This window comes from Arachis hypogaea, chromosome 6, assembly GCF_003086295.3.
Source record: "Arachis hypogaea cultivar Tifrunner chromosome 6, arahy.Tifrunner.gnm2.J5K5, whole genome shotgun sequence".
Taxonomy (NCBI): Eukaryota; Viridiplantae; Streptophyta; class Magnoliopsida; order Fabales; family Fabaceae; genus Arachis; species Arachis hypogaea.
Window position 1 is genome coordinate 21,751,546 of NC_092041.1, and position 12,036 is coordinate 21,763,581.

Below are 12,036 nucleotides of genomic sequence, written 5' to 3' on the forward strand. Positions count from 1 at the left end.
GCAAAGGGGTATTGAAGCTAATCCTAAGAAATGTTAGGCTATAAGAGACATGTCGAGTCCTTAGAATAAAAAAGAGGTATAGAGACTCACAGGTAGTTAGCTGCTTTGTCTAGGTTTTTAGGAGCTTCTGCTAAAAAGACAAAGCCATTTTTTAATCTAATGAAGTAATGTGTTAATTTCGTTTGGACAGAGGAGTGTGAAACAACATTTCAATACTTTAAAAACTTATTATCGTCTCTTCCTATTCTAGCAAAGCCAGAACCTGGAAAGCCCTTATACTTTTATTTATCAATAACTAATGAAACTGTGGCTTCAGCCTTAGTTTTGGAAGATGATAGTAAGCATCGACGACCTATCTATTTTATTAGTAAGATTCTTGAAAACCTGAATTAAAATATTCAAATTAAAAAAAAATAGTTTTTGCGTTATTAACATCGTCGCGTCGGTTACGATAGTACTTTTAAAGTTACTTAATTGTAGTATGAACCGATCAATTGATTAAAAAGGTTTTGCAAAAGTTAGATTTAGCAAGTCGGATGGTGTGTTGGTCAATAGAATTATCTCAGTTTGATATGAACCTCGCTTTGCCATTAAAGCTCAAGCGATAATTGATTTTTTAGCTGAAATGACTCATCATATTACCGATCTACCGGAATGGGAAGTTGATGTGGATGGAGCTTCAAATGTTAAAAATGGAGGTGCTGGTCTCATCCTACCTAAAGGAGAAGACATGGTAATTAAAGCCTCTGTAAAAATTGACTGTCCTATTTCAAATAATAAAGCTGATTATGAAGTATTGGTTACAGGATTGGCATTAGCTTGTGAAGTCAGAGCAAAGAAAATCACAAGATTTAGTAATTCAGAAATTGCAACCTCCCAAGCTAATGGAGAATATCAAGCTAGGGATCTATTGTTTTGGCTGTACCTAAAAAAGGCAAAGAATGAGGTACAACATTTTGACTCCTTTCATATTAAACATATACCCAGAGAACAGAATACACAAACTGATGTGTTATCCAAGTTGGCTAATACTACACCTGGAAGTGGAAGTCAAAGCTTAATATAAGAAGTTCTTTCTGAGCCTTTCGTTACTATGTCTAATGTAATGATTTCACATTCTAGTGATGTCAACACTTGGATGGACCCAATTTACATGTACTTAGAATGTGGAATTTTGCTTGATCATTTAAAAGAAGCTAAAAAGTTGCGATTAAAAGCAACTAATTATGCCATAATAAATGGGCAATTATGTAAAAGAGGGGTGTTGATGAGCAGATAATTTGTACGCTTTTTGGCATTGTTGTTAGTATGTTTTTAGTATGATCTAGTTAGTTTTTAGTATATTTTTATTAGTTTTTAGTTAAAATTCACTTTTCTAGACTTTACTATGAGTTTGTGTGTTTTTCTGTGATTTCAGGTATTTTCTGGCTGAAATTGAGGGACCTGAGCAAAAATCTGATTCAGAGACTAAAAAGGACTGCAAATGCTGTTGGATTCTGACCTCCCTGCACTCGAAGCGGATTTTCTGGAGCTACAGAAGCCCAATTGGCGCGCTCTCAACGGCGTTGGAAAGTAGACATCCTGAGCTTTCCAGCAATATATGATAGTCCATACTTTGCCCAAGATTTGATGGCCCAAACCGGCGTTCAAAGTCACCCTCAGAATTCCCAGCGTTAAACGCCGGAACTGGCACAAGAATGGGAGTTAAACGCCCAAACTGGCATAAAAGCTGGCGTTTAATTCCAAGAAGAGTCTCTACACGAAAATGCTTCAATGCTCAGCCCAAGCACACACCAAGTGGGCCCGGAAGTGGATTTTTATGTCATTTACTCATCTCTGTACACCCTAGGCTACTAGTTCTCTATATATAGGACCTTTTACTATTGTATTTAGAGCTTTTGATCATGTTTTTATGATTGAACCCTCTTTGGGAGGCTGGCCATTCGGCCATGCCTAGACCTTGTTCTTATGTATTTTCAACGGTGGAGTTTCTACACACCATAGATTAAGGTGTGGAGCTCTGCTGTACCTCGAGTATTAATGCAATTACTATTGTTCTTCTATTCAATTCCGCTTGTTCTTGTTCCAAGATATCACTTGTTCTTCAACTTGATGAATGTGATGATCCGTGACACTCATCATCATTCTCACCTATGAACGTGTGCCTGACAACCACCTCCGTTTTACCTTAGATTGGGTGAATATCTCTTGGATTCCTGATACACGATGCATGGTTGATCGCCTGACAACCGAGTGCTCGCCTGACAACCGAGCCAGCCATTCCGTGAGATCAGAGTCTTCGTGGTATAGGCTAGAACTGATGGCGGCATTCAAGAGAATCCGGAAGGTCTAACCTTGTCTGTGGTATTCTGAGTAGGATTCAATGATTGAATGACTGTGACGTGCTTCAAACTCCTGAAGGCGGGGCGTTAGTGACAGACGCAAAAGAATCACTGGATTCTACTACGGCCTGATTGAGAACCGACAGATGGATAGCCGTGCCGTGACAGGGTGCGTTGAACATTTCCACTGAGAGGATGGGAGGTAGCCACTGACAACGGTGAAACCCTTGCATAAGCTTGCCATGGAAAGGAGTAAGAAGGATTGGATGAAGACAGTAGGAAAGCAGAGAGACGGAAGGGACAAGCATCTTCATACGCTTATCTGAAATTCCTACCAATGAATTACATAAGTATCTCTATCTTTATCTTTATGTTTTATTCGTATATCATCATTCATATCCATTTGAGTCTGCCTGACTAAGATTTACAAGGTGACCATAGCTTGCTTCATACCAACAATCTCTGTGGGATCGACCCTTACTCGCGTAAGGTTTATTACTTGGACGACCCAGTACACTTGCTGGTTAGTTGTGCGAAGTTGTGTTTATGCCATGGTATTGAACACCAAGTTTTTGGATTCATCACCGGGGATTATTTGTGTTGTGAAAAGTATTGATCACAATTTCGTGCACCAAGTTTTTGGCGCCGTTGCCGGGGATTGTTCGAGTATGGACAACTGACGGTTCATCTTGTTGCTTAGATTAGGTATTTTTTTTTCTTCAGAGTTCTTAAGAATGAATTCTAGAGTTTCATGATGATCTGTTGAAATCTGGCTGGCTGTGAAGCCATGTCTAATTTCATTGGACTGAGGTTTCAACTTATCATCACAAGAGCTTGTTGATTTCTATCAATCTTGCTATTGAAGCAGTGATCTGCTAAGGCTTGGCTGGCCTTTGGCCATGTCTAGTGTTTTGGACCGAAGCTTTCTTTGAAAGCTTGGCTGGCTGTGAAGCCATGTCTAATTCCTGGACCGGAGTCTTAGACTAAACATTGCATGATTCCTGGAATTCTCATTAAGAATTTTGATACCTTCATTTTCTTTTTCCACTTAATTTTCGAAAAAGCACAAAAAAAATTTAGAAAATCATAAAATCCAAAAAATTTCTTGTTTGAGTCTAGAGTCTCATTTTAAGTTTGGTGTCAATTGCATGTTTCTGTTTTTCTTGCATTCATTCATGTGTCTTAGTGATCTTCAAGATGTTCTTGATGATTTCATTACTCTGATCTTTAATTCCTCTTGACTTGAGTGTTTATGTGTCTCATATGCATTCTCATTAGTGTCAGTAGTATACAAATTGCTAAGTTTGGTGTCTTGCATGCATTATTATTTGATTTTAGTTGCATTTTGATTATTCCTCACTATTAGAAATCCAAAAATATTTTTAATTTGTGTCTTTTCAAGTCAATAATACAGAGAATTGAAGATTCAGAACATACAGCAGAGGAATTATACAGAAAAAGCTGGGCGTTCAAAACGCCCAGTGAAGAAGGACAGACTGGCGTTTAAACGCCAGCCAGGGTGCCTGGTTGGGCGTTTAACGCCCAAAAGGGTAGAGTTTTGGGCGTTAAACGCCAGAATGTGCACCATTCTGGGCGTTTAACGCCAGGATGGCACAAGAGGGAAGATTTTGTTTTCAATGCAATTTTTTTTTCAAGTTTTCAAAATCTTTTCAAAATCAAATCTTTTTCAAATCATATCTTTTCAATCAAATCTTTTTCAAATTCAATTTCTTTCCATTTTCAAAGATACTTGCTATCAATTAATGATTTGATTCAACATTTGAAGTATGTTGCCTTTTCTGTTGAGAAAGGTTTAATGTTTGAATCATATCTTTTCTTGATAGCCAAGTCATTAATTTTCAAAATCAAATTTTTTTTAAAAATGTTTTTCAAATCATATCTTCTTAATCACATCTTTTTAAAACCAATCATATCTTCTTAACCACGTCTTTTTCAAAATAACTTTCAATCAAATCTTTTTGATTTCTAATTTCAAATTCTTTTTCAAAAATCACTTGATTTCTTTCCCACTTTTATTTTCGAAAATCAATTAGTGTTTTTCAAAATGTTTTCAAAATCTTTTACTTGATTTTCGAAAATTACTTCCCCTCTTCTCACATCCTTCTATTTATGGACTAACACTATTCCTTAATGCAAAATTCGAACTCCATCTTCTTTGATAAGTTCAAATTTTCTACTTCTGCCTTCTATTTTTCTTTTCCTCTGACACCTCAAGGAATCTCTATACTGTGACATAGAGGATTCCACATTTTCTTGTTCTCTTCTCTTTCTTATGAGCAGGAGCAAGGACAAAAGCATTCTTGTTGAGGCTGATCCTGAACCTGAAAGGACCTTGAAGCGAAAGCTAAGAGAAGCCAAGGCACAACTCTCTGTAGAGGACCTAACAGAAATCTTCAAAGAAGAAGAATCCATGGCAGCCGAAAACAACAACAATAACAACAATGCAAGGAAGGTGCTGGGTGACTTTACTGCACCTACTCCCGACTTCTATGGGAGAAGCATCTCTATCCCTGCCATTGGAGTAAACAACTTTGAGCTTAAGCCTCAATTAGTTTCTCTAATGCAACAGAATTGCAAGTTCCATGGACTTCCATTGGAAGATCCTCATCAGTTTTTAGCTGAGTTCTTGCAAATCTGTGACACTGTCAAGACTAATGGGGTTGACCCTGAGGTCTACAGACTTATGCTATTCCCTTTTGCTGTAAGAGACAGAGCTAGAATATGGTTGGACTCACAACCCAAAGAAAGCCTGAACTCTTGGGAAAAGCTAGTCAATGCCTTCTTGGAAAAGTTCTTTCCACCTCAAAAATTGAGTAAGCTTAGAGTGGAAGTCCAAACCTTCAGACAGAAGGAAGGAGAGTCCCTCTATGAAGCTTGGGAAAGATACAAACAATTAATCAGAAAGTGTCCCACTGATATGCTTTCTGAATGGAGCATCATTGGAATTTTCTATGATGGTCTCTCTGAACTATCCAAGATGTCTTTGGATAGCTCTGCTGGAGGATCTCTTCATCTGAAGAAGACGCCTACAGAAGCTCAAGAGCTGATTGAAATGGTTGCAAATAACCAATTCATGTACACTTCTGAAAGGAATCCTGTGAACAATGGGACCAATCAGAAGAAAGGAGTTCTTGAGATTGACACTCTAAATGCCATACTGGCTCAGAATAAAATATTGACTCAACAAGTCAATATGATTTCTCAAAGTCTGTCTGGAATGCAAAATGCACCAAGCAGTACTAAGGAAGCTTCATCTGAAAAAGAAGCTTATGATCCTGAGAACCCTTCAATAGAAGAGGTGAATTACATGGGAGAACCCTATGGAAACACCTATAATCCTTCATGGAGAAATCATCCAAATCTCTCATGGAAGGATCAACAGAGACCTCAACAAGGTTTCAACAACAATAATGGTGGAAGAAACAGGTTTAGCAATAGCAAGCCTTTTTCATCATCTTCTCAGCAACAGACAGAGAGTTCTAAGCAGAATACCTCTGACTTAGCAACCATGGTCTCTGATATAATCAAAACCACTCAAAGTTTCATGACTGAAACAAGGTCCTCCATTAGAAATTTGGAGGCACAAGTGGGTCAGCTGAGCAAGAAAATTACTGAACTCCCTCCAAGTACTCTATCAAGTAATACAGAAGAAAATCCAAAAGGAGAGTGCAAAGCCATCAACATGGCCGAATTTGGAGAGGAGGAAGAGGCAGTGAACGCCACTGAGGAAGACCTCAATGGACGTCCACTGGCCTCCAATGAGTTCCCCAATGAGGAACCATGGGAATCTGAGGCTCAAAATGAGACCATAGAGGTTCCATTGGACTTACTTCTGCCATTCATGAGCTCTGATGAGTATTCTTCCTCTGAAGAGGATGAGTATGTCACTGAAGAGCAAGTTGCTAAATACCTTGGAGCAATCATGAAGCTAAATGACAAGTTATTTGGGAATGAGACTTGGGAAGATGAACCCCCTTTGCTCACCAAGGAACTGGATGACTTGTCTAGGCAGAAACTGCCTCAAAAGAGACAGGATCCTGGGAAGTTTTCAATACCTTGTACCATAGGCACCATGACCTTCAAGAAGGCCTTGTGTGACTTAGGGTCAAGTGTAAACCTCCTGCCTCTCTCTGTAATGGAGAAGTTAGGGATCTTTGAGGTGCAAGCTGCAAAAATCTCACTAGAGATGGCAGACAATTCAAGAAAACAAGCCTATGGACTTGTAGAGGATGTTCTGGTAAAAGTTGAAGACCATTACATCCCTGCTGATTTCATAGTCCTAGAGACTGGGAAGTGCATGGATGAATCCATCATCCTTGGCAGACCCTTCCTAGCCACAGCAAGGGCTGTGATTGATGTTGATAGAGGAGAATTGATCATTCAAGTGAATGAAGAATCCTTTGTGTTTAAGGCTCAAGGATATCCCTCTGTCATCATGGAGAGGAAGCATGAAGAGCTTCTCTCAAAACAGAGCCACACAGAGCCCCCACAGTCAAACTCTAAGTTTGGTGTTGGGAGGCCACAACCAACTTCTAAGTTTTGTGTTGAACCCCCACACTCAAACTCTAAGTTTGGTGTTGGGAGGTTCTAACATTGCTCTGAATATTTCTGAGGCTCCATGAGAGCCCTCTGTCAAGCTACTGACATTAAAGAAGCGCTTGTTGGGAGGCAACCCAATGTTATATTTTATCTATTTTCCTTCGTTATTTTATGTTCTTTTGTAGGTTGATGATCATGAGAAGTCACAAAATCAATTGAAAAAGCAAAAACAGAATGAAAAACAGAAAGAAAAACAGCACACCCTGGAGGAGAGCGTGCTGGCGTTTAAACGCCAGTGAGGCTAGCTGTTGGGCGTCTAACGCCCAGTCTGGCACCATTCTGGGCGTTTAACGCCAGAAAGGGGCACCAGACTGGCGTTAAACGCCAGAAAAGAGCAAGCATTCGGCGTTAAACGCCAGAAATGGGCACCAGCCCGGCGTTTAACGCCAGAATTGGCTCAAAACGCATTATTGCTTGCCACTTGGTGCAGGGATGACTTTTCCTTGACACCTCAGGATCTGTGGACCCCACAGGATCCCCACCTACCCCACCACTCTCTCGCTTCTTCACCCATTCACGAATCACCTCAACACCTCTTCCCTAAAAACCCTTCACCTATCAAATCCCATCTTTCTCTTCACCACTCACATCCATCCTTCATAAAACCCCACCTACCTCACCCTTCAAATTCAAACCACTTTCCCTCCGAAACCCACCCATACATGACCGAACCTTGAGCCCCCCCACTCCTATATAAACCCAATCTTCACTCCTTCATTTTCACACAACCAAACCACCACTTCTCCCCGTTTTTGGCCGAACACAAAGCCATTCCCTTCTTCTTCATTTCTTCTTCTTCTCCTCTCTTCTTTCTTCTTTTGCTCGAGGACGAGCAAACCTTTTAAGTTTGGTGTGGTAAAAGCATTGCTTTTTGTTTTTCCATAACCATTTATGGCATCCAAGGCCGGAGAAACCTCTAGAAAGAGGAAAGGGAAGGCAAAAGCTTCCACCTCCGAGTCATGGGAGATGGAAAGATTCATCTCAAGGGTGCATCAAGACCACTTCTATGAAGTTGTGGCCTTGAAGAAGGTGATCCCCGAGGTCCCTTTTTCACTCAAACAGAGTGAATATCCGGAGATCCGACATGAGATCCGAAGAAGAGGTTGGGAAGTTCTTACCAACCCCATTCAACAAGTCGGAATCTTAATGGTTCAAGAGTTCTATGCCAATGCATGGATCACCAAGAACCATGACCAAAGTGTGAACCCGGATCCAAAGAATTGGCTTACTATGGTTCGGGGGAAATACTTGGATTTTAGTCCGAGAAATGTAAGGGTGGCATTCAACTTGCCCATGATGCAAGGAGATAAACATCCTTACACTAGAAGGGTCAACTTTGATCAAAGGTTGGACCAAGTCCTCACAGTCATATGTGAAGAGGGCGCCCAATGGAAGAGAGATTCAAGAGGGAAGCCGGTTCAACTGAGAAGGCATGACCTCAAACCCGTGGCTAGAGGATGGTTGGAGTTTATCCAACGCTCAATCATTCCCACTAGCAACCGGTCCGAAGTTACTATAGACCGGGCTATCATGATTCATAGCATCATGATTGGAGAAGAAATAGAAGTTCATGAGGTGATATCCCAAGAACTTTATAAGGTGGCGGACAAGTCCTCTACCTTGGCAAGGTTAGCCTTTCCTCATCTCATTTGTCACCTCTGTTATTCAGTTGGAGTTGACATAGAGGGAGACATCCCCATTGATGAGGACAAGCCCATCACTAAGAAGAGGATGGAGCAAACAAGAGACCCCTCTCATCATCAAATCCCTGAGATGCCTCAAGGGATGCACTTTCCTCCACAAAACTATTGGGAGCAACTAAACACCTCCCTAGGAGAATTGAGTTCCAACATGGGACAACTAAGGGTGGAGCACCAAGAACACTCTGTTCTCCTCCATGAAATTAGAGAAGATCAAAGAATCATAAGAGAGGAGCAACAAAGACAAGGAAGAGACATTGAGGAGCTCAAGCACTCCATAAGATCTTCAAGAGGAAGAACAAGCCGCCATCACTAAGGTGGACCCGTTCTTTAATTTCCTTGTTCTTTATTTTTCTGTTTTTCGAATTTTAGTGCTTATGTTTGTCTATGTTTGTGTCTTGTGATCATTAGTGTCTTAGTGTCTATGCCTTAAAGTTATGAATGTCCTATGAATCCATCACCTCTCTTGAATGAAAAATGTTCTTAATTGAAAAAGAGAAGAATTGCATGAATTTTGAATTTTATAATAGTTTAATTATTTTGATGTGGTGGCATTACTTTTGTCCTCTGAATGAATGCTTAAACAGTGCATATGTCTTTTGAATTTGTGGTTCATGAATGTTGGCTCTTGAAAGAATGATGAAAAAGGAGACATGTTACTGAGGATCTGAAAAATCATAAAAATGATTCTTGAAGCAAGAAAAAAGCAGTGAATACAAAAAAAAAATTCGAAAAAAAAGAGAAAAAGAAAAAGAAAGAGAAAAAGAAAGAAAAAGAAAGAAATAAAGTTGTGATCCAAGGAAAAAGAGTGTGCTTAAGAACCCTGGACACCTCTAATTGGGGACTCTAGCAAAGCTGAGTCACAATCTGAAAAGGTTCACCCAATTATGTGTCTGTGGCATGTATGTATCCGGTGGTAATACTGGAAGACAGAGTGCTTTGGGCCACGGCCAAGACTCAATAAGTAGCTGTGTTCAAGAATCATCATACTTAACTAGGAGAATCAATGACACTATCTGGATTCTGAGTTCCTAAAGAAGCCAATCATTCTGAATTTTCAAAGGATAGAGTGAGATGCCAAAACTGTTCAGAGGCAAAAAGCTAAAAGCCCCGCTCATCTAATTAATACTGATCTTCATAGATGTTTTTGGAATTCATTGCATATTCTCTTCTTTTTTATCTTATTTGATTTTCAGTTGCTTGAGGACAAGCAACAATTTAAGTTTGGTGTTGTGATGAGCGGATAATTTGTACGCTTTTTGGCATTATTTTTAGTATGTTTTTAGTATGATCTAGTTAGTTTTTAGTATATTTTTATTAGTTTTTAGTTAAAATTCACTTTTCTGGACTTTACTATGAGTTTGTGTGTTTTTCTGTGATTTCAGGTATTTTCTGGCTGAAATTGAGGGACCTGAGCAAAAATCTGATTCAGAGACTAAAAAGGACTGCAGATGCTGTTGGATTCTGACCTCCCTGCACTCGAAGCGGATTTTCTGGAGCTAGAGAAGCCCAATTGGCGCGCTCTCAACGGCGTTGGAAAGTAGACATCCTGGGCTTTCCATCAATATATGATAGTCCATACTTTGCCCAAGATTTGATGGCCCAAACCGGCGTTCAAAGTCACCCTCAGAATTCCCAGCGTTAAACGCCGGAACTGGCACAAGAATGGGAGTTAAACGCCCAAACTGGCATAAAAGCTGGCGTTTAACTCCAAGAAGAGTCTCTACACGAAAATGCTTCAATGCTCAGCCCAAGCACACACCAAGTGGGCCCGGAAGTGGATTTTTATGTCATTTACTCATCTCTGTACACCCTAGGCTACTAGTTCTCTATATATAGGACCTTTTACTATTGTATTTAGAGCTTTTGATCATGTTTTTATGATTGAACCCTCTTTGGGAGGCTGGCCATTCGGCCATGCATAGACCTTGTTCTTATGTAATTTCAACGGTGGAGTTTCTACACACCATAGATTAAGGTGTGGAGCTCTGCTGTACCTCGAGTATTAATGCAATTACTATTGTTCTTCTATTCAATTCCGCTTGTTCTTGTTCCAAGATATCACTTGTTCTTCAACTTGATGAATGTGATGATCCGTGACACTCATCATCATTCTCACCTATGAACGTGTGCCTGACAACCACCTCCGTTCTACCTTAGATTGGGTGAATATCTCTTGGATTCCTGATACACGATGCATGGTTGATCGCCTGACAACCGAGTGCTCGCCTGACAACCGAGCCAGCCATTCCGTGAGATCAGAGTCTTCGTGGTATAGGCTAGAACTGATGGCGGCATTCAAGAGAATCCGGAAGGTCTAACCTTGTCTGTGGTATTCTGAGTAGGATTCAATGATTGAATGACTGTGACGTGCTTCAAACTCCTGAAGGCGGGGCGTTAGTGACAGACGCAAAAGAATCACTGGATTCTACTACGGCCTGATTGAGAACCGACAGATGGATAGCCGTGCCGTGACAGGGTGCGTTGAACATTTCCACTGAGAGGATGGGAGGTAGCCACTGACAACGGTGAAACCCTTGCATAAGCTTGCCATGGAAAGGAGTAAGAAGGATTGGATGAAGACAGTAGGAAAGCAGAGAGACGGAAGGGACAAGCATCTTCATACGCTTATCTGAAATTCCTACCAATGAATTACATAAGTATCTCTATCTTTATCTTTATGTTTTATTCGTATATCATCATTCATATCCATTTGAGTCTGCCTGACTAAGATTTACAAGGTGACCATAGCTTGCTTCATACCAACAATCTCTGTGGGATCGACCCTTACTCGCGTAAGGTTTATTACTTGGACGACCCAGTACACTTGCTGGTTAGTTGTGCGAAGTTGTGTTTATGCCATGGTATTGAACACCAAGTTTTTGGATTCATCACCGGGGATTATTTGTGTTGTGAAAAGTATTGATCACAATTTCGTGCACCAAGTTTTTGGCGCCGTTGCCGGGGATTGTTCGAGTATGGACAACTGACGGTTCATCTTGTTGCTTAGATTAGGTATTTTTTTTTCTTCAGAGTTCTTAAGAATGAATTCTAGAGTTTCATGATGATCTGTTGAAATCTGGCTGGCTGTGAAGCCATGTCTAATTTCATTGGACCGAGGTTTCAACTTATCATCACAAGAGCTTGTTGATTTATATCAATCTTCTATTGAAGCAGTGATCTGCTAAGGCTTGGCTGGCCTTTGGCCATGTCTAGTGTTTTGGACCGAAGCTTTCTTTGAAAGCTTGGCTGGCTGTGAAGCCATGTCTAATTCCTGGACCGGAGTCTTAGACTAAACATTGCATGATTCCTGGAATTCTCATTAAGAATTTTGATACCTTCATTTTCTTTTTCCACTTAATTTTCGAAAAAGC

The 12,036-nt window shown here is 40.3% G+C and overlaps 1 protein-coding gene across 1 annotated transcript; it reads left to right on the forward strand.

Annotated features, from left to right (window-relative positions):
* Positions 1 to 625: 625 nt before the first annotated feature.
* Positions 626 to 1,066, forward strand: LOC140173641 (uncharacterized). Its single transcript, XM_072198138.1, has one exon. The coding sequence runs from the start codon at positions 626 to 628 to the stop codon at positions 1,064 to 1,066; it is 441 nt and encodes a 146-aa protein (XP_072054239.1).
* Positions 1,067 to 12,036: the final 10,970 nt, after the last annotated feature.